Source organism: Aspergillus puulaauensis, chromosome 4 (assembly GCF_016861865.1).
Source record: "Aspergillus puulaauensis MK2 DNA, chromosome 4, nearly complete sequence".
NCBI classification, from domain to species: domain Eukaryota; kingdom Fungi; phylum Ascomycota; class Eurotiomycetes; order Eurotiales; family Aspergillaceae; genus Aspergillus; species Aspergillus puulaauensis.
The window spans coordinates 3,694,294-3,715,484 of record NC_054860.1 but is presented as its reverse complement, the minus strand read 5'-3'; the positions used below and the strand labels follow the sequence as shown (position 1 = coordinate 3,715,484).

At 51.2% G+C, this 21,191-nt stretch overlaps 10 protein-coding genes across 10 annotated transcripts; 2 read left to right on the top strand and 8 right to left on the bottom strand.

Annotated features, from left to right (window-relative positions):
* Positions 1-624: 624 nt before the first annotated feature.
* Positions 625-2,521, bottom strand: APUU_41432S (cytochrome P450; the record flags this gene model as incomplete). The annotated part of the gene is made up of 6 exons (XM_041704614.1): positions 625-923; positions 976-1,262; positions 1,312-1,424; positions 1,472-1,815; positions 1,869-2,042; positions 2,098-2,521. The coding sequence occupies 6 exons, from the start codon at positions 2,519-2,521 to the stop codon at positions 625-627; spliced, it is 1,641 nt and encodes a 546-aa protein (XP_041557182.1).
* Positions 2,522-3,295: 774 nt separating this feature from the next.
* On the top strand, positions 3,296-4,406 carry APUU_41431A (uncharacterized protein; the record flags this gene model as incomplete). The annotated part of the gene is made up of 7 exons (XM_041704613.1): positions 3,296-3,488; positions 3,548-3,567; positions 3,625-3,661; positions 3,712-3,779; positions 3,834-3,901; positions 3,954-4,238; positions 4,307-4,406. 7 exons carry the CDS (start codon positions 3,296-3,298, stop codon positions 4,404-4,406), a joined length of 771 nt encoding a protein of 256 aa, XP_041557181.1.
* A 301-nt stretch (positions 4,407-4,707) lies between these two features.
* APUU_41430S (uncharacterized protein) lies at positions 4,708-5,947 on the bottom strand (the record flags this gene model as incomplete). Its single annotated transcript, XM_041704612.1, has 7 exons — positions 4,708-4,985; positions 5,043-5,340; positions 5,397-5,426; positions 5,477-5,634; positions 5,692-5,699; positions 5,748-5,832; positions 5,887-5,947. The coding sequence occupies 7 exons, from the start codon at positions 5,945-5,947 to the stop codon at positions 4,708-4,710; spliced, it is 918 nt and encodes a 305-aa protein (XP_041557180.1).
* A 508-nt stretch (positions 5,948-6,455) lies between these two features.
* On the bottom strand, positions 6,456-8,473 carry APUU_41429S (flavin-containing monooxygenase; the record flags this gene model as incomplete). The annotated part of the gene is made up of 3 exons (XM_041704611.1): positions 6,456-7,674; positions 7,739-8,147; positions 8,200-8,473. 3 exons carry the CDS (start codon positions 8,471-8,473, stop codon positions 6,456-6,458), a joined length of 1,902 nt encoding a protein of 633 aa, XP_041557179.1.
* Positions 8,474-8,996: 523 nt separating this feature from the next.
* Positions 8,997-10,217, bottom strand: APUU_41428S (putative NAD binding Rossmann fold oxidoreductase; the record flags this gene model as incomplete). Its single annotated transcript, XM_041704610.1, has 4 exons — positions 8,997-9,506; positions 9,557-9,618; positions 9,667-9,768; positions 9,821-10,217. 4 exons carry the CDS (start codon positions 10,215-10,217, stop codon positions 8,997-8,999), a joined length of 1,071 nt encoding a protein of 356 aa, XP_041557178.1.
* Positions 10,218-10,488: 271 nt separating this feature from the next.
* Positions 10,489-11,478, bottom strand: APUU_41427S (MBL fold metallo-hydrolase; the record flags this gene model as incomplete). Its single annotated transcript, XM_041704609.1, has 1 exon — positions 10,489-11,478. One exon carries the CDS (start codon positions 11,476-11,478, stop codon positions 10,489-10,491), a length of 990 nt encoding a protein of 329 aa, XP_041557177.1.
* A 322-nt stretch (positions 11,479-11,800) lies between these two features.
* APUU_41426S (uncharacterized protein) lies at positions 11,801-13,526 on the bottom strand (the record flags this gene model as incomplete). The annotated part of the gene is made up of 6 exons (XM_041704608.1): positions 11,801-12,324; positions 12,378-12,458; positions 12,505-12,758; positions 12,810-12,900; positions 12,950-13,226; positions 13,293-13,526. The coding sequence occupies 6 exons, from the start codon at positions 13,524-13,526 to the stop codon at positions 11,801-11,803; spliced, it is 1,461 nt and encodes a 486-aa protein (XP_041557176.1).
* Positions 13,527-14,132: 606 nt separating this feature from the next.
* On the top strand, positions 14,133-15,167 carry APUU_41425A (NAD(P)-dependent oxidoreductase; the record flags this gene model as incomplete). The annotated part of the gene is made up of 2 exons (XM_041704606.1): positions 14,133-14,339; positions 14,400-15,167. The coding sequence occupies 2 exons, from the start codon at positions 14,133-14,135 to the stop codon at positions 15,165-15,167; spliced, it is 975 nt and encodes a 324-aa protein (XP_041557175.1).
* Positions 15,168-15,351: 184 nt separating this feature from the next.
* Positions 15,352-15,843, bottom strand: APUU_41424S (uncharacterized protein; the record flags this gene model as incomplete). The annotated part of the gene is made up of 2 exons (XM_041704605.1): positions 15,352-15,563; positions 15,627-15,843. The coding sequence occupies 2 exons, from the start codon at positions 15,841-15,843 to the stop codon at positions 15,352-15,354; spliced, it is 429 nt and encodes a 142-aa protein (XP_041557174.1).
* Positions 15,844-19,316: 3,473 nt separating this feature from the next.
* On the bottom strand, positions 19,317-20,483 carry APUU_41423S (alpha/beta hydrolase; the record flags this gene model as incomplete). Its single annotated transcript, XM_041704604.1, has 1 exon — positions 19,317-20,483. The coding sequence occupies one exon, from the start codon at positions 20,481-20,483 to the stop codon at positions 19,317-19,319; it is 1,167 nt and encodes a 388-aa protein (XP_041557173.1).
* Between the last annotated feature and the right edge of the window lie 708 nt (positions 20,484-21,191).

The following is a 21,191-nucleotide window of genomic DNA, read 5'->3' as shown; positions in this document are numbered from 1 at the left end:
TTTGTGGCTGCCTGGCCTGGTCGGTATCTATTCCTCGGCACCACCTTCGCAACTGTAACCAGCTTGTTGCTTTGAGAAGTCGGCAAACGCAGAATAGTCAGAATGTATTAACCAGTAACAGGCTTGACTGGGACTGGTTGTCTCCCTATATGCTTGTAGGCAGCTATAGTCTTCGTGATGATGCGTGGTCATGCAGCCGTGACAGTGCACTCCGAACTCCCAAGGGAACTCACGCATGCATGGGCAGTATGACATTGGGAGCTGGAACAGTGGGTCTGTGTCTCGCATGACCATGATCGCCTGTTTCCTGGGCTCGGTTCGAAGGCGGATCAACGGAGGGTTCGCGTAGATCGGTCCATTGGCTTCAGATCAACCCGGCCGATCAAAGCCTGAGAAAGGATAGACAGGCCATGTGAGAGGGGGTGGGCACGAAGGAAAGATATGCAGTTGATCAATGTTACCGCGGAGGATGGCTGGCTATACGAGGGAATGCTAGGGCAGTCCAGCTGCTGATATCATATAGGGCGTACGCCACGTCCACATTGATTTGAGGTTAAGTTCCTAACTCAAGGAGTGAGCCTGAGTCAACTTGTTATCAATATTAGACCTTATATAACCAATACCCTAGGCATCTCGCCTCGTAAATACAAGGTGCTGCGGCGGCGCACCAGACACAAAATGATCCTTAATCCTCCCAAAATAATCCTCAGCATCGAAGTCTGATCCAGGTGGAAACGCAATATCGAACTCATGGACCACGCGCGCGACTACAGACCGGAGTTCCATCATTGCCAGGTTCCGACCTGCACAGTTAAATGGGCCCGTTAAGAAGGGCATATGAGCCTTCTTGTTGATGATAAGTTCGGGCTTTGCGTACCATCTTTCCGGGAGAAACTTTGTTGCGTGCACGAAGTTGCGCTCTTCTGTAAAGAATCAGCAGGGCAAAGATATCAAAAGCAAAGACGGTGTTCATACCTCTTCCTACTTGATATGCTGGGATGGATATAATGGTCCCCCCAGGAATGAAGGTGTCTCCGATCTTCATGCCCTCCGGGGGAGTCTCTCTCTGGGAACCGAAGAATACTGACGGACTGAGCCGCATGCTTTCGTTGATGATTGCGTCGAGGACAGGCTGTGCTCTGGTGCAGTCGAAGTGCGAATTGGCAAAGGTTGGGTCGACCTCCTCGCGCAGGCGTTGGAGCCACTCTGGGTATAGAGCGAAGTTGACGAGCAGGAATGTCAACGCGGTTGCAGTGGTGTCACTTCAGAGGCATCAGCATTATAATAGACCAGGATACGAAGCTAGCTTACCTTCCAGCACCAACAATCAGGCGACACTCTGAGTTAAGAAGAGAGCGGCCGGCAGCAGTGTCCTCTGTATTGTCCAGAAGGTGACTGAAGAGATCCGGCTTAGGGTTTTTCATCTGCACTTGTAAGACCGCGAAAGAGACCGATGCATTGGGGAACTCACGTTCTTGCGCTGAATGACCAGCTTCTCGGAGTATTCGTTCCACTCGCGCATTGGACCAATTGCCCAGGAGAACGTGGTCAGCATTCCCATTAACCAGGGAACATGGAGGAGAAGTCCGATGGCGTCGACTCCCTTCTGGATGTTATCCAAGACCGATTTCGCGATGTCGTTGGAGTCGCCCTTGATAAAGCCCATTGGGTCACCAAAGGCCAGGGCGCTCATCACATCGTAGCTGTAATGGATGCATATCTCGTTTACTAGAATGGGCTGCCCCAGATTCTTACCAATTCGAACGAGGAGTTGGCTCGTGAACTCCTCGACCCGGGGGGCATAGTCCGCAAGCGCTGCAATAGCATTAGTTTTTCAATTGCAAACACGGGACTTGCTTCCAACGTACATATCTTAAAGGCGTTATCCCACACCTTTCTCCTCTTTCGGTGGAATTCTCGATCTCGCGTCGTGTTGACGGACGTTTCCATTGAATCGTAGAAGGGGCCCTTGCCGGTTATCGACGCAAAGCCCAGCACCGGCGTGATCGCCTCTGCGTCAAATATGACTAGCTCGCGTGGTCCTGCAATAGAGAAATCTGTAAACTTGATTCGGATAAAAAAAGCTGCGCAGATTACCTGTCCTGACAAAATCCCCATATTGTTGGTGCAGCGCATCCAGGGTGCGGTACCATCTGATATTGGTTTCCAAGACCTTATTTAAGCTCCAGAGCTTGCTTAATCGCGCACCGAACGGACCGGGGAAGCTCTTTAATGGATGGAAGAAGGCGCGGTAGACAAGAATGCTTGTCCAGAGGGAGAGGACCAGAGATGCCCACGCCAGGAGCGCAACGGTGTATGACCAAGCGAAACCCGCGTATTCGCTGCTAATCCGGGGCAGAGCATTAGCAAGTAGGAAATATGCCGCGACAAAAGATGCTGCAGTCGATGCGGGGCGCTTGTCGACCTCGACGTGTTTGAAAAAGAGAAGATGAAGAGCAACGCCCGTGAGACTGGCCGTTGCCAGAATCGTGGGCGTGAGCGATTGCTGGACCGTCGCCATGATCTTGCTACAGCATCAGCAACAAGGGCCGTTGGTTGACAGAGAAGCAAAGAGGATTGGGGGCCGGCTGTTCCTGTCATGAAGCCCCTGAATCCAAAGGATGGCGCGGTATTACCATTATTGTTATTGCCACTAGCAGGGGTCTGGACTTATGTGAAGATTCCTCTCCAACACTCAGAAGCCGAGGGAACCGTCGTCGGCAGCAGGACTGGAGCCAATAAGCAGTTTAAAAGAGACGAGTTGGCCAGTGCCATTCCCATGGTGATCAAGGCCTGCATCCCTGCTCGATAGCGGAGACAATAACGACCGTCTCAGTCCGCCGTCTCATCGTGGTACCGCTAACGCCCACTAACTACCTAGTAGATAGCATCCAATAGCTCTTCCCAACGGCCGGCGCGCACTACGATTGCTAGATAGTAGAGACAGTCGAGCCGTCAAATGCCTTCGAAACGTATTGGCACCACGCTCCGGAGGACACTAGGGCTTCAACCCGACTAGGGCATCCTTCGGCCACAGCCAAATCAAGTACTTCGGCCAATCGCGCTGAACCGCAGGATCTGATCTAAATAAAACTCGGGACACTGGCTGACGGTTGAACTTTCCGAAGCAGAGTCTGGAGATGCATGGTAGCCCTGCTCAGGTCCTGACCCTGGTCCAAACACAGGTTAATGGCTGGCAGCAAAGTGACCACAAGAGAGTCTCTTCTCCTCTTTATTCTTCGTCCCTTCTTCTCTATTTCACGAGGACTCAAGGCGTCTATCTATCTGATGCACAATGCCTTCCACAGAAGTCGTGGGCGCCATGCCGCCGCCAGACGGGGTTGTCCCAGACTTCTCTCTCACAAGAACCTCCGTGCAGCAGGAATTCATCCTCACGTATGCCATAACCCTGGGAATTGCCATTGTCCTTGTTCTGCTGCGCCTCTATACACGGTTATTCCTTCTCAAGTCTTTTGGACTGGACGACTGTAGGTTTCGAACCCTGGGGCGCCCGGCATATTTTGGCTCTTCTAACGAGACTTCACAGGGGCTGTTATTGCATCTACTGTAAGAATACGGGCTGCTAGCCTTCTACGCGGTACCCATCACTAACACCCCATTCAGCTTTTCTCCATAGCCTTCTTTGCGCTGTGCTTTGTTTGTAAGAACGCACTTCTCGAAACCAAATCACCGTGCTAACTTTGACATTAGCAATGGAATACGGGTTTGGGAGACACCTATACAATGTTCCTGTGGCTGCTCTGCCGACATATCTTAAAGTGCGCCCCTACCCACACCTAAAAGCTTCCGCTAACACCTCCTACCCTAACCAGCTGCTTATACCCATCGTGGTGACATACTGCTGGGCACCATTTATGACCAAATTCTCAATTCTTATTCTGTGAGACTTCATACAACCAAGGTGGAAAGCACTTCAACTAAACACGCTGTAGGTATCACCGCTTGAACCCGTCACAGAACTTCCGCTATATGATCTACTTCTTGATGTTCGTCATTACGGGCTACACCCTAGCAACTACATTGGCAACAGCCGGCGGATGCAATCCGCTGAATACAGGGAAAACCCCCTGCATCAACAGCCTCGCTCTATGGCAGGCAATCCTCAACATCCTGACAGGCTTTCTGATGCTGTTGATGCCAATCCCACTCTTATGGGCCATTCAACTACCGCTGCTACAGAAGCTTTCTTTGGGGTTGATTTTTGCAATTGGCTCTGCGTAGGCCTCCTATGCCTACCTCCTCCATATGCCCCCGTCGCACTCTAACAGCCTACATGGTTATATAGAGCAATGATCACCAGTATCGTCCGTATCACTTACATCATGAATATCCTCGACAAGGAAGACTTCACCTGGTACGAGGCAACCGTCTGCGTTTGGCCGTAAGTTCCCCCCCCCCACCTCAACCACTTCCTTTCCTAAACAGCTCTATCCACCCCTAACACAAGGTGGTATCTAGGGCAATCGAACTCAACTTCGGAATCATGTGCAACTGCCTCGCGGTCCTCAAGCCCTTCGTGCGTCTCGTCTTTCCAGCGCTCATTCCCAGCTCGTACGGCGAAAACAAGTACCCCCCAGACCGGTCCTACCCCTCGCGTCACCTTTTGGCATTCTTAATTTCCCATACCTCGCGGATAAAAATTCATAGAGTGTTATTTCTAGACGGATTTAAAATGGATATCCACATTCACTGCTTGTACCAGTCATCAAACCCGAGATCCCATCCAAACAAAGGCGTATTGACACGCTTGGCCTTCCCCTGTGCAGCCAGTCTGTTCAGGGCATCCATATCGTCACCAGAGAGAGAGATGACCCGGCTATTGCTCAGTATTCGGTTCTCTGTAACAGACTTGGGCAGGACAACGACGCCCCTGTTGACGTGATAGCTGATGAGTATCGTGGCGGGCGAGACGCCGTTCTTCTTCGCAGTCTCTTGGATAGCAGGGTCAGTCATGAGAGGAGCACCTGGAACAAGCCAGCAGTTAGCAACAGTGCACTACCTCAATCGTCAACGGAACTTACCCTCAGAACCAAGTGGCGAATATGCTTCAAGAAGAATGCCATGCTTATCACACCACTCCTTCAGTGCATGCTGGGGGAGGAAAGGGTGCAGCTCAACCTGGTTGACAGCAGGGACCACAGTCCACTTCCTTTTCAGATCCTCTAGATAAGGGATCGACCAGTTGGCTACCCCGATTGCCTTTACCTTGCCGGCCTTGTATACCTCCTCCATCTGGCGCCAGGTCTCGCCCTGGTCCCAGGATCGGTCGACGGATCGGGTTCCGTCGGGGTTGACTGGGAGGAGTGCGCTCGACTCGTTCTGTGCAAGTTAGCTATGTATTCAGTATACTTAAAATTCCAAGCGACCTGACTTACAGGAACAAGGCGAACTGGCCAGTGGATGAGCTGAGTGTGTTAGCTTGCAAGGCATCTCAAAAGGATGGAAGGAGAATTACATAGAGGTCAAGGTAATCCGTGCCTAGGGCATCAAGTGTCTTCTGAAGACCTTCCGCCACATTCGGCTGGTGGGTATTCCACAGCTTGCTGGTGATGAAGATATCTTCGCGAGGGACACCGCTATCCTTGATCCCCTGGCCGACTTCGTGTTCGTTTCCTAGATATTATTAGACCCCAAAGACCGGTCTTGCGTGTCTGTCTTGCTATGACATACCGTAGATCCTGTGATTCATTAGCCAAGACAGCAATGGAAAGACATTATGACCTTACAATGCTGCATCAATATGCCTGTATCCATTCTGGAGGGCAAACGCGACTGCCTGACGTACTTGACCCGGCTCAGATCTCCAAGTTCCTGTTTCACTTAGCAAAACGATTAATCTCTGTATATCCAGTATGAGTGTCCTACCGAGTCCCACGGCGGGGATCTGGGCGCCGGTGTTGAGCTTGAAATGAGTCGGTGGTGCCATTTTGATTATGAAAGTGTATGAACAGTCTGTAGTATATGCTAAAGTGAATCACCAGATGAGAGAGAGTACTAGGAGCCTTTATAGTTAAGAGTGGGCCAAGTCCGTCGAGCAGGGAAATTTAATCCGCTGGGACAATGCTGACCCAGTGCGGATGCGCCGCCCCCTTCCAGATACGGTAATATTCAGCTAAATGTATTTTCTTTTTTACTGTCCTACCAGGTCTGTGTGTTGAATTGTGTCATTGTGGGACCAAGATGAGGATATGCTAGCACAGCACCACACCCTGAATATCAGGATATCGATCAAGCTGACTGGCATTCGTGAATTATATGTTTGCTCTGGGTATAGATACAGATACACTTTCTCTTCGGCGCCTCCTTTTCTTTACAGCGACAGTTCATTGGGAAATATTAAACTCGTAACTTAAATGCTTAACCACACTTTCATATATATTTCAGTCGCAAAGGACAACGTAAATGAACAAACAAAGTATCGAACGCAATCATATCTAAAGCTTGTAAGGCGGCGGCGAGATACCCTCCTTCAGCGCCTTCAACCTCAAAGCGAGAAACCTCGAGGCATACCTCGTCATCGGCAGGAATCCGACCATAATCCACATATTAGGAACCCCCGTCTCCTTGTACGCAGTCTTATACTCGCCCTCCTCATCAATCCCCCAAATCGGGCCACACTGGCTAGCCATCTTCTCCCCCAAAGTCCCTCGAATCGAGTCAATCGTGTTCGAAAACCCAGTAGCAAAGATTACCAGATCAAACTCCCTCTCACGGCCACCGTTCAGTATCACCTTGTCTTTAGTGAATTTCTCAATGAACCCAGCCTCCACCTTGATATTACCATTAATGATCTCGTCACAGGCCCCCGCATCAAAATAGAACCCTCCATTGCGAGTCTGACCGAGCGTAGAATTCCCAGTATCGCGCTGACCACGCCACGTCCGCAACCCACGCGCATTCAGAGCTTCAAGCAGCGACCCATCAAGCTCTTCTAACTTCTTCGCAGTCCGCCTAGCAAGCTCTTCCCCCGGTCCAACAGGCGTAGCGAAATTAAGCCGATCCTGGACCTCAATATCAGGCAATCTCCCGTTCCTATCCGGCGCGTACCCGCCCAGCATAAGCGGGACAGAATGGGTCAACGACATGACGTAGGTAGGCGAGCGCTGGAGCAGCGTAACATCGATTCCGAGACGCGCGCACTCGTACGCCGTATCGAAGCCTGATGACGAGGTTCCCACGACGCAGACTTTCTTCCCGGCGAATTGGCGCGCGCTGGAGTGTGCGCTGGAGTGTCGGACTATACCGCGGAACTCGGCCATGCCTGGTACAGACGGGGTATAGGGGACGCCGCAGAGCGATGTAGCCATGATGAGCTGCTTAGGATGTAATTTCCGGGTTTCACCATCCTTGTTAATGATGACGGTCCAGTTACCTTGTCCGTCCTGCTCGGCCTTGATGACCTGTGATTTGGTCCAGACGTTGAGTTCCAGCGCGGAGGCGTACCACTTCATGTACAAGCCCTGCTTCTGGGCTGGTGTGTAGGTGGGCCAGTGCTGGGGGTATTGGAAGTAGGGGAGGTGGTCGGGCCAGTGTGGGAAGTGGAGGGAGAGGTATTCGTAGCGATTTTTCCAGACGTCGCCGACTTCGGCGCTGCGTTCGATGATGAGGTTTTCCATGCCGAGGACTTTCAGGCGGGCTGCCATTGCCAAACCACTATAAAGGAAAAGAAAAGGTTAGGAATTAGGAATGTGGTCATAGGTTAAGGGACGGGTCGTACTTTTGACCACCACCGATGATCAGAACTTCGGGGTCGACAGTGTTGATGGCTTCGGATCTCTGGCTCTCCCAGCTGGTAATACCAGTCATATGTCCATCTGGTGCAGACTGTTCGGGGAAGTCCTTGAGGCTCTCGGCAACAGTATGCATGGTGTAAATTCTCCAGCCATCTTTAGTTAAGACTGCATTGATCACGGCTGACGCAAGGACAATCTCAGTCTCGAAGAATACAACGAATTGCAGCTGGGAGAAGTCAGGGTATGGGCGAGACACTGAAGGTGGTGGCTTAAGGAAGCTGAAGTTCCTGGCCTTCGTTTGAGGCAGCAGATCGGTGGCGGCTTTTAAGATGGCGGCTCTGAAGTTGAATGTGCGGAAGTCCCAGGTGAAGGAGAGCTTGTCACGCCAGACGCCTGTAGAGGTAAGCTAATCAGACACCCAGAATCCTGCTTGGTAGATTCTTACCATAATCAAGAAACAGAGCAGCAAAAGCCTGTGCGTCCTTTTTTGTTGTCGCTGCTTCGAGACGGGCTACGATACCCTCAGCCTCCTTCTGGGCGTCGCAATCGGCGGGGATGTCAACCCCCAAAACATCGGTTGTAGGCAGACTGTGGTTGTACTTGAAGTCGTACATGAAATCGTCCGCGACGGGCTTCGAGACATTGTCGTGGTCGAATACCACGCTCTTTGCCTTGGAGACTGGAATCGGGACAGCGGGCTCTTGAACGTGAGGTGCCATTTCTGTATGTGACGGGATGCGATGGGTCTATGTTTGATGTTCACCGTCTGGCTGCAAAAGGAGGAATGTTTAGAGCTGCTGCTGTGCGTCGTGCAACTGATTTATATCTACAACTCCAACTGGCTATCTGTATCGGGAAAACACCGCCGACTGTTGCCGGATTTAGGATTCCATGTTGCTCTTGTCTCAGGAGGGATTCCCGGCCCGCAGTGCCAAATCTGTATATCTGTTCTTTCTGTTGAAGGATTGATCGACTGCGTCTGTTGGAGAGGATTGTTCATCGTCCGAGGCAGTGATTCGGATGCCAGGCACATTCACGAGCTTCCATTATGATCCGTCACGATAGTTCAAGGGACTATCTCCTGCCATTCATAGACAGAAAAACGATCTCTACTCTTTCCACTCAAGGCATATGCAGTAGTTCTTCGATCTAATCTTCTTATGAACTTAAACATAATATAATTCTACAGTACCAAAAGTCAAGGTCAGTTCATTTATGTCCATTCGTTCTATCCTGAACTGTCTACTCCATAACAGGCAGTCCCTCATCATCAAAATAAACAGGCACCCCCCTCCTAAACGAATACTGCAACGCCGCACAAATCTTCCCCGCCTCAAACGCATCCTCGGGCTGACAAGTCAATGCCTTCCCATCAAGCACGGCATCCGCAAACTCCGTCAGATCCGTGCGGAAGGTCTCATCAAATAACGTAAACGCATCAGGGACAGACTTCGTCCGAATCCCCAGCTGATCACGGATCTCTACATTCGAGTTCGCGCTGATAATCGAATGCCCCTTTGTACCGCAGAGTCGCGTTGTGTCTTCGAACCCGCTCGTCAGCGTGCGGGCTAGGTATGTCTTGAAGATCTTGCCGTTGGCGTATTCTACCAAGCCCCAGGCGTTGTCGGCGTCGCCGTATTTGGCTAGGTCGGTGTATACGGCATTCTGGCCGAAGGCGATGACGCGGTTGACTTGTTTCTTAGGGTTGGAGAGGCCGGATTTGACATCTAGTAGGTATCGGCCGGCGTCGACCTGGTTTTGTTAGTAAAGCAGACAGCGGGTCATAGATTGCTGTGACTGACGGTGTGGATTCCAAAATCGAGGAAGATACCCCCCGATTGTTCGGAAAAGGACACGAAGAATGCTGTACAGTTATCAGTATATCATCCTTTTGACTCGGGCTAGAACATACCATTGGGATCTGCCTGATCGATACCGGTTGTCTCCACAGCGTGAATCTCGCCAAGATCTCCATTGTCGACCAGCGTCTTCGCCTGGCGGTAGGACTTGTCATCTAGCCAGATAAGTCTCTGAACTCTTGCAAGAGCCATAGCTATGGTACTCACATCTCCGAGTAAAAGGAACGAGGAACTTGAGATCCGGCCTAGACGCCGACTTCTCAACAACCGCCTTGGTAGTAGCGATATCCACAGAAACAGGCTTCTCGCACATAACATGCAAGTTGAGGTCGAGTGCCTGCAAGATCAACGGCGCGTGAGTTGCCGTCGCGGTGCATATAAGCACGGCCTCAGCGCCGCTGCTCTTTAAACATTCCTGGGGGTTCGAAAAGTACTTCACAGACGGGGGCAGGTTCTCTGCGGTCCATTTGTCAGTGCCTGGCTTTGTATCGCAGACGGCGACCAGTTCAATGCGAGGCTGCTGGAAGGCGAGGATTCGGGCTCGAAGGACTCCCAGGCGTCCGAGGCCGAAGAGGGCGAATTTGACGCGGTCTCCGTGGGACATTTCAGATAGTATAAACTGTGTAGGCAAAGAATGAAAATACGTGAGCAGATGCTGCTAGAACTGTTGGGAGCAGTAATTTATTCTACCGACAAATATCCCCGCATGTATCCTTATATATCTGTATAGACCAGTTTATAGTTCGCCGCCCCCTTCCAAATCCAGTAATTCTTTAATTCCCAACAAGGAAACCCGCGCCGCGCCAAGAACGGGAAACATTTCCCTAGATTTGTATGATTTGATATGGAACAGTGATTATGAATAATCGATTATACTACAACTCCCCCGGAAAATATCTTCCATCCTGTTTCGCCCTTGCAGCCCAAACATCGTCATGCGCAAAAACAACCTCAACATCCCCCAGTTCCGTGAACCCCCCCTTCGTCTCCCGAATCCGCTCCAGCGTTCGCTCCGCCGCCTTCTTGTCCGCGTGTATACAGCATACAACACCCGGATACACAGGGTCACTCCACGTCGCGATATCCTTCTCCCCACTCAGCAGCCGTCCATCATGACAAGCATCGCCAGCAAGGTAGACATATCTCCCATCTGCCTTTCGGCAGAGTAAGTTGATGTGTCCGTCCAGATGTCCCGGGGCGGAAATAACATAGACACTTCCATCACCGAATACGTCCATGGCGTGCGGGAATGGCCCGAGTGGCTTCCATGTCCTGGAGAATCCATTCTTTGCATGTTGTCTTGTCCTGGGATGCAGAGACTGAGACACAGACTCAAGACCATCGACATCCGGCGCGTCGACGGCTGGATCCCGTAACTCGATTGTGCGCGATGCATCCAACAGGCCCCGCTCGAAATGGCTGTGGCTTCCGTTTTTGACCTCCTTTTTCCCGTTAATCAGATTTGCAGCGCCGGGGCCGATGATGAAGGAGGATTGTGGGTAGTCGGCTGGCGTCCCGATGTGGTCCCAGTGGAGATGGCTCAGTATGACGAGGTCGATGTCGTCTGGTGATAGACCCCCTGCGGCTAGAGATTCCACGGTATCAGGGACGCCGGAGAGTGGTTGGCGGGTCATGGCGTGTTTGTATATCCGCTCGGCGTAGTCAGTTAGGACTTTGCGGATGCCAAGGTCGAATAGGATGCGTGTTGTTTTGGATGTTTGCTGGTCGGTGTGTTGGATGAGAAAGGAGAGCGAGGGGACGGTCTTTCTCGCTGTTTGGTTCTCGAGTGGTGTTACGAAGAAGGCTTCGGGGAGGGTGAGATGGCCTGCATCTAGGGCATGAACTGTCACTGACCCTGGCGTCATGGTGGTGGTTGCTTAGCTGCAAAGTATATGGAGAACCGTTGGTTTGAAGTTATAAGGATAACCAGGTTGAGGCTTCCTGTGATGAGCCTTGGAGGTAGGTGGGGTAGACCTTGGGATATAACATGGCCAACTATACAGTTGATAGAGTATTGGAGAACATGTCTTCCCCAAAGTTTATAGTTGGAATATTGTACCCCATCCACTCAGCCGAACTTAACCGAACCCCTCCCCAAACTGTTGATTGTGGACATATGAATTAAGTATCTGAAGGCTGATCCATGGGGTCATTCCACTGTAAATATCGACTCTATCTCCAACCATACTAAAGCATGTACTTGAAGTCTACATCCCGATCAGTAGACCTCCAAGACTCCGGTACATCAATCCCTCCATCTCCAACTGCCCGCATACTCTGCTTCTCCCTCTCTCTCAATAAATAGATATACCTCAACACCACACACCCAATCCAAACAACCGCCACACTCGCCAAACTCCACGCATTTCCCAAGACATATCGCGGCGCAGACTCACTCTGATAAATCTGGCCCGCCACCACACCCCCAATATTCGTCAGTGTAAGCTGGATACCCAGACTGGCCGCCTTCTTCCCATCCGGCGCACAGTTGCCCGACATCCAGGCGATATTGGTGCCCGCGCACAGGAAGCACGAGGTTGCAATTAGGAATGTAGCAAAGTATTGTACGCCTGCTGGGACGTCCCATGCTAGCAGGATGGCATACCCTGCTATCCCGAATGGGGCTGCTACGGCCATCACCAGAGAGCGCGCGTTGAAGCGGTCTGAGAGGACGGCGCCGAGCCAGTATATTACTGCGCCCCAGAGGTTTACTGCAAAGAATTAGTTTCTCAATGAATGCTTGAAAGTTTAAATGTGTACCAACCTGGGATTACAAGGTACTGCGCTTGCTCCGTACTAAAGTTGAACCCATTCTTCAGAATCACAGGGAGGAACGTGCCGAATCCTCATCTGTCAGTTAAACATCTACCAGGGGATAGGAGGCATAATACCGTAGAGGATAGTCACAGCACATATCTGCATTGATCCATGGATCCAAGTTTTCATATCCTGCACCGCAGCTTTCACATCACTCATTGTATAATGCCCTTTGCCGCCACTGTACGCTTCCATATCCTCTGCTCGGCGTCTCATAATTCTCTTGTCGTCTTCATTGAGGAAGTACGCCTGCTCGAAGTTTTTAGGGATAAGGAATACGCAGCACGCGCCGACGACGATTGTAAAGGCGCCTTCAATTATATAAAGCCTGAAACAATCAGACATGAACACGGATGCAAACTGCAAAGGAATGACTTACCATCGCCATCCAGGATAATCCGCCACCCCGTCCATATACAGGATCCCAAATGCAATCAGTCCTCCAAACGCACCGGCGAGAGCAGATGCAACTAGAAAGATTTATCAGCGAGCCCATGAAATAAAACCTCCCCAACTCACTGAATAAATACGAAATCCTCGTCGCCAATTCCTCCCTCCTGAACCAGGTTGCTAGCATAAGCGTCATACTCGGGAACAGAAACCCTTCAGTCAGCCCCAGGACAAGTCTGCATGCAACCAATCCGCCAAAGTCATGTACGAGGCCGTTGCATAAACAAACCAGACCCCAGCCAACGGTCGCAGCTGGAATAATCCGATTGAACTGCAGACGTCTGGCGAACAGCGAGACAGGGAACTCGGCCAGGACGTAGAAGATATAAAACACCGAGACGGCAACCTGACGGCACAAATTCAATCAGCTCCGAATAACACGGACACATAGAGTTAGACATCGAGGACTAACATTAAACTCCGACCCTTTCAATCCGATATCCTCGTTCATCCCCTGCGTAGCTGCGTAGCCGATATTCCCACGGTCCAGGTAGCTGATCAGCATCAGCAGCATCAGCACAGGGGCTATGTACAAGTCAAGCTTTCGGACTAGACGTGCTTCATCGCGTCGAAATGCATCTGTGAATTCGTCGAGTTGGTTCACGTTTTCGACTCCGTCGATGTGTGGTTTTGAGATCTCGCTCATCTTGGCTGTATCTGCAATCGAATTTCAATTAGCTTTGAATTGAACAGGGGTAAGCAGCAAAAACAGACGCCTCTAGCTGACCTTTGAGACGTGGATGGACGTAATATATCTAAGTTAGAATGTACTGCGTCTGTCAGGTCTGTTACGGCACCAGCTACCCCAGTACGCTGACCCACTGGCTGGTATGGGGTAATCCGGGGTAAGCCACTGAAAGAGCCCCAGCTTCTCTTGCTTGTGGGTCTTTGTTTCCACTCCAAAGTGTACGAATATTGACAGGGGTAGACATATTGGGGAACATGCTAGCCTCCAACTTCCCCAATCCCCCAAACAACCCCCCATGAGCAGCGCGCTATCCTACCCTGGTCAAAACAGCCTGCTCAAATCAAGTCGATCATGGCAGTGTATAACCGAGCCGAATATCCTTCGCTTCGTCATCGAGCATCGACCGGATCTTCCCCTAACTTCCCCAATATCCCCAGTAACCCGCCCTAACCGAACTTGAACAAGAAATGCTCATCAGCTCCGCATGAAATTCCGATAAATGAAGATACTGTCTCTCTCGCACGGCATACAAAGCGTAGCTTCCACATAGCTTCTAAAACTAGCATGGCTGCACCCAACATCAGCAAAGTCGGCTTCATTGGCCTCGGGGCCATGGGAAAGCACATGGTCGAGCATCTCGCAAGCAAGCTCCCTGACGAGACTCGCATCTATATATACGATGTTTCAAGCCCTCCAATCGAAGAGCTAGCTACCAGGTATCCAAACAAGGTGATCCCCAGCACATCGTCAAAAGACGTTGCAGAGAACGCGGTATGTCAATCCACACCCATAATCTAGCTACCGTGGGCTCATCCACTTACACTATAACAGACCATCATCCTCTCCATGGTCCCCGAAGGCAAACACGTCGAAGCCGTATACCTGCACCCAGAAACCGGCATCGCAGCTGCAGCCCCGGAATCCCTACACAACAAACTCCTCATCGACTGCTCAACAATCGACATCGCCACAAGCCTCCGCGTGAAAGACCACATAGCAACCCACCACGCAACAACCCCCTTCTACGATGCCCCAGTCAGCGGGGGGACTCTCGGCGCTAAAGCCGGTACCATCGCGTTCTTCCTGGGCTGCGCGAAAACAGAGCAAAATCTGCCCTACATAACCGAAATCCTCCGGCTCATGGGATCCAAGATTATCCCCTGCGGCGGACCAACATCCGGTCTTGCCGCGAAACTATGTAATAACTACCTCTCGGGCCTAATCGCAATCGCCAGCTCCGAAGCGCTGAATATGGGGATCCGGGCTGGGCTTGACCCGCGCGTTCTCAGCGACGTGATTTCCGCCGGTACAGCTGCGAATGCCATCTGCGCCGACTATAACCCCTGTCCTGGGGTTGTGGATAAGGCGCCCTCGAGCCAGGGGTATGAGGGCGGGTTTAAGGTGCAGTTGATGAAGAAGGACTTTGGGCTTGCGGTGGATTTGGCGAGGGGGGTTGGGGCGAGGCTTGTGCTTGGGGGGATTGGGCTGGAGACGTATGAGGCTGCGGCGGAGGATCCGGAGTGTAGGGATCGGGATTCGAGGGTTGTGTATAGGTTTCTTGGTGGGGATGAGGAGTGGAAAGGGAGGTTTGGGGGGTAGTCTGCAATAGTCACCATTATTGTGGTTTAAGTTTTTCTATGTGTAGGGTATTGCTGAAGTGGTAAATATAGGTGTATAAGGTTATTTTGACCCATAGGCAGCAAAGCCCAGTGCTCCATAAGTATCTAACATCTGACTACAAGAGAATTGTAGAATTGCTATTGCCTACTCAATTCCAACACAATCACGACCGTTTATACTCCCCCTTCTCAATCATCTCCAAGATAGTCTTCTCCGTGATCTTCATCGCCTCAACCCCAGCCGGCACACCACAGTAGATCGTCGCCTGCAGCACCGCCTCACTAATCTCCTTCTCAGTCAATCCGTTATTAATCGCGCCTCTTGTATGAACCGCCAGCTCCGGCCACGACTTCAACGCAATCAGCATACCGATATCTATACCATTTACCGTAATTAGTACAGCACACTAGTTCAAAGCCTCGGCTGGTTCGAACGTACTGAGAAGACTCCTCTGCTTCCTCTCCAGCCCCGGCCTCGTCCAAATATGGCCCCAGCACCACTCAGTCACCAGTTCCTGGCCCGGGAGTGCGAACTCGCTGGATCCGTTCTTTAAGGCTCGATCGACGTATTCGTCGCCGACGACGGCGCGGCGGACTTGGAGTCCTTCCGAGAAGAGGGCGTCGTGGAGCGGCTTGAGTTCTTCTTTGTTTGCCATTGTGATGGATGAATACCTCGTTTCGGCACTGGGAATGAAGGAAGTAAAGTAGTATGAGAGTAATTCAGGTGTTAAGTGCTGCGGGGTTGGCTATAAGTTGGCTATAAGTTGTTAAAATGGCTTCCCCAAATTACCCCAATATCTCCCCAACTCCCCCCAGTATCTCCAACTATGCAGCTTGGGGTGCATGTGCTTCGACTGGCTATTGGATGTCCATAACAAGGAACATTATACAGCCTTCTCGATTGGCATAACCGAGGTTATTGAAGGTTGCCTCTGACAAATATGCTGTTGATCACACAGTACCAGTCCATTACTTTGACACTAAGCCAAATCTCGTCCTATAATCCTGGTAATATAGGATAAGGATATATAAATATATGATCTTAGATCGGAGGCTGTAGATGAATAACAACGGTTGCATTATAGACAGACCAGCATATGCAATAACTGGGGGCTGGTAGATGGGAGTCTGTGTTCAATCTCCCGTATTGTACGTGATATTCACTTTGAGACAGGACAAAGGCGATTCCAGAGGAAAGCGATGACTGCTATTGCATTCTCTAGGCAATGCCGCAGCAATTTTAATACAGGAGTTGGGGCCCTGGTGAAGGGAGCTGTCTATCGTAGGAGGGATCAGTTTCATTCCAGAGATACTTGACCTTGTAATTGCTACCGAGAAATATCTTGTGAATCTCGTAATAATCGCGCATTCTAGGCTCCAATCAAACTAGAGATCAGTGAATATCGGAGAGAAACAAACGAACCTTCGTGGCTGATGCAGTAAATTTAAGACACAATATCTATTCATACTTTACTGCTTACTCTAATCCCACAGACCTCAACTGCCGCGGGCTGACTCAGTTAAACAGTCAGTATTCTCACATCTGAGGTGATGTTGGTGTATTTGATCTGCCACTATTAGGCATTGTGTTGCCGTATGGAATATGATCTACTCTGATAACAAGCTTCCTTTGCCCAATATCAAGTTTATACTGCTATGTATGAGCCTCTGCTAGTGTTAGCTTCAGTGTTCTATTTTGATATTTCAACAGTAAACAACAATGGCCTGGCCACAGTAAGTAACAGTATATGTGAGGCAACCTCTGCAGTCACTTATATTCACACCTACTGTATTGATTCACTGGTTATTCCTTCCTGTCTTTGTCTTTACAAATCCACTCGTAAATCTTCACCTAGGTGTTTACTCTCGTGAAAAGTTTTCCTGGACAGATTCCCACAAATCTGAGATATAAAATTGAAGTCTTTTCCTTCCATCCTTCCACCTTCTTGACATCGCCTCACTAACCCTACCACTTCGATCAACCTCAAGCTGCTATCATGGCTTTAATTCTGGTACTCCTGAAGCTAGTACTCTTTGCAGCCGCTGCAAGAGCTGTTGACTTCCCCCCTACCTGTGACGATGTCTGCAGAGCCACCTACAACCAGACCCTCCCCCTCGACGCTGCCTTGTGGGAGAACCCCGACGTCTCTAAACATCCTCTCTATGCCACCACCGAAAACCTTGAAGACCATTCTCTCGGTGAAGTCATAAAGTGGCAAGACGAGCCCGCCAAATCTGCTTCTGAATCGTTCTGGGTCCCCTCCGGCCTGTCGTTCTCTCGCTTCTCCTATGTCAGCCAGGACGTCAACGGCACTTTGCTTCCAGCCACTGCATTCGTTCTGACCCCCTACAATAACCCTCGCGGCAACGATACGCCTTTCCCTGTTGTTGTCTGGGCTCATGGTACAGCCGGTTACACACCTCAGTGCGCGCCCTCCAACGATAGACGCCTCCAGTACCAATGGCAGGCGCCCTTCGCACTCGCCCAACAGGGCTACGTTGTCATTGCTCCCGACTATGCCGGGCAGGGCACCACCATCCCCAAAGGGTTCATGTACAATGCCGGTATCGCTCACGCCAACGACGTCAGCCTAGCTGTCAAGGCAGCCCGCGCCCACCTCACCGACCAAATCTCAGAAGAGTGGGTTGTCGTCGGCCACAGCGAGGGAGGCCTAACAGCCTGGAGAACCGCACAGCGCGAGGCCGATCGAAAGCGTGCAGTTGGCGGATTCATCGGCGCTGTCGCGATCGCCCCAGCCATGGAAGTCATGTCGTTAGTCCCTTGGGTCATTGAAAAGGCCAAAGGTGGACCACTCCAGGAGGTCTTCATCCCGTACATGCTTCGATCCATTGCCCGTCTCTTCCCATCGTTCGACCTCGCCAAGTACGCCACCAAGAAACTCATTGAGATTTCCGAGCTCACGACAAATGGATGTTTGAACGTCGCCATCCCGCAGCTGTGGAACATGACGCTCAATGATATGTACCTCAACGGAGCCAACTTTACGTCCGCCCCTGAGGTGCACCAGTGGGAGCAACAATACCACGGCCAGGGTCCCAAGGAGCTGGGCGGTCCCCTGCTCGTCCTCCACGGCGAGACAGACTTCATCCTCCCTCGTACGCATATTGAGAAGGTCTTCGACGAGCAGTGCGATGCCTTCCCCGAGTCTGCTGCTCACTATACGCTTCTGCCCGGCCTTGACCACGACGGCGTCGTTCAAGCCTCCCATGCAGTCTATTTCCCGTGGATTGCGGATCGATTTAACGAGGAGGAGATGCGGTCTGGATGTTCTAAGAACCGAATCAGTCCTGCCACTCAGCGGTTTTCCACCGTCGAGCAGGTCTGGATTTCTGGTGGGCAGCTTTATGTTGAGTGAGGAATTACATTTGTTGATTACGTGTGAACCTTCTATGGGGTAAACCCTAAACCATACAGCATTATTCAGAAGTAATGCTTACTTATGGTCGTTGATCCTATAATCAATAGAGCAGACTAGAAATACTTTCATAAATACTTTAATGTGTAGACTCGGCTCCTATAAGCTACAAATAACCTATCTCCCACTTAGACAATCACATCAACAAGCCAAAAAGAAAATAAAAACAACGGCGATATCATGCCATCTAAAACGAAATATCCTCGTATGCCTTCGCATTGAAGTCCAACGCGACACATTTACCCTTCAGAACATATCGCTCCCGCTGCCGGTGCAGTCGGGGCCGAAGACGCCGATTTTGAAGGGGACAACCCTGGGTAAGGCGATGGAATTGATGAGCATTGTGGTGACTGTATATCCAGAGTGAAGGGAGTAGAGTGACCAGTATTAAACGGGGTCAGTTGATTCTACTTTGGCGGTAGTCTTATTACCCTGTCGAGGGACACGGACCTGGGGCTGGGCTGGGCTGGTACATATGGATACACCAAGGACAGCACACCCTCCCTATCCAGACGTCTTCTCCACTTGACTGATACTCGCTTGGAAGCAAAGGCAGGCTATGGTATCGCAGGTTGCACTGGCAGTCCGACTTAGGTCACTCGCATTATATCAGATTCTAAGGTACAGTCTTTCTCAAGTAACCACTACCACTACCGTAAACATCTCTATACTATGACAAGGACAGTTCACTCTCAAAGATTCCCCCTGAAGAAACGGCCAAGTTTCTCAAACGGAATCAGCTCCACACGGTCATACAAGTCAACATGACCCGCCCCAGGAACCCAATATAACTCCTTCGGCTCCGCCGCACGCGCATACGCATCCTCACTGAACTCGCGCGAGTGCGCCTGGTCACCGGAAATAAAGAGCACCGGCCGCGGCGAGATCGTTTCGATATCGTTAAACGGGTAGAAGTTCATGAATCGCACATTACTCGTCGTCGACCGCGCGGTCGTGAGCTCCGGCCTCGAGCCCTCAGGCGTGAAAGCACCGCGCCTGGTGCGGTAGAAGTCGTAGAACTCGCGATCCACTGCAGTCGACTCGGCCGTGAGGTTAACCGGGGTTCCGGGAGTATACTGCACCGCGTCCTCATCCCCGGCGGCTTCAGATTCAGCTTCAATCCAACGCTGCCGCGCGGCCGCGGCAATGACCTCCTTGCGCTCTTCCACCCCCTGTGAATGGCGCAGTCCGTTGCGGTTGACGGCGCCCATGTCGTACATGCTTGCGGTTGCGATGGCCTTTATGCGTGGATCGATTTTCGCGGCGCTGATAACGAACCCGCCGCTGCCGCAGATGCCTAGGGCGCCGATTCGCTCGCGGTGGACGTGGACGTGGCTCTGCGTGCCGAGATAGTCGACTGCGGCGCTGAATGCCTCGGCGTAGAGGTCTGGGGATACGGCGTTGAGAGGCTCGCCGGAGCTGCCGCCGTAGAAGGGGAGGTCGAGTGAGATGGTGATGAAGCCTTGCTCGGCCAGTTTGGTGGCGTAGAGGTTTGCGCTCTGCTCTTTCACGGCGCCCATGGGGTGGCCGACGACGATGGCTGGTGTGTTGGTGCTGTGGTTCAGGGTCTTGTGGACGAAGATGTTGCCTGCGATGGTCATTTGGTTCTGTGTGGGAAAGGTGATGGGCTGGGCTGTCACATTGGGGCTGCGGTAGAAGTTGTCGGCTCCGTAGGACAGGTTCTGGGTCGCTGCAGGCGTTGGATTAAAGATTGCCATCAGGCTGATGGTGAATATTCCGCTTTTAAATGCTTTCATGATGCTGTTCTTGCTGCTGCTTTCTTCTGTACACGTATGAAAACTGAAGAGATTGGAGAGGAACTCATTCTTCTCGGACACATGCCATGCTTTTATATCCATGGAGGTAGTGATTGACCGACTCATATGTCGTCAGCCAAGGTGCAATGTTCCCCTGCGTTTAAAGTATATACGGCTGGCTACGCGTGCACTGCGAGTTGCTGACTGTGGGACCAAACCCTAACTCGACCAGCTTCTATGACCTGGTGGGTATCTATGGGTATCTATGCCTGGTGCAGAGTGTGAGAGTACCCACATGTATCCATGATATCAATGGCACACCAATAGGGCTTTGACGCACGCCCGACCCACAGGCAGTAAGCAGTAAGCATCTCACATTAGCGCCCCGGATTTCTTCTCCTTGTCAGTGTATCCAGCGACTCCTGATTCCACCCAGCCGTGCCAGCTCCGCTCTATGTCGCTCTTGGCGGAGAGGCAGATCCTGCCAAGGTTACTGAGTTATATTTGTGATGGTTTCCACCGTACAGGTATTTCAATTCTGTTGCCTGGTCTGGGCGTGTTTATTGGACAGGGATTCTTCTCGCTGTGATATTACCCTCCAAGCACAAGACAACCACCCAGCGATCTGATATATCATCACACACGAGACCTCCTATTCTCTCCTTTCTTGAAATAGCAGGAGTTCGTCCAACTAGCAATCATACCACTGGCACAATCCAGTAGTACCACAACAGCTATATCTTCCATTGATGCATAGTCCGCAGCCCTGGCGCTTCTCGATCGTGTCAGCCTTCGCAGCTGGTTCTGGTG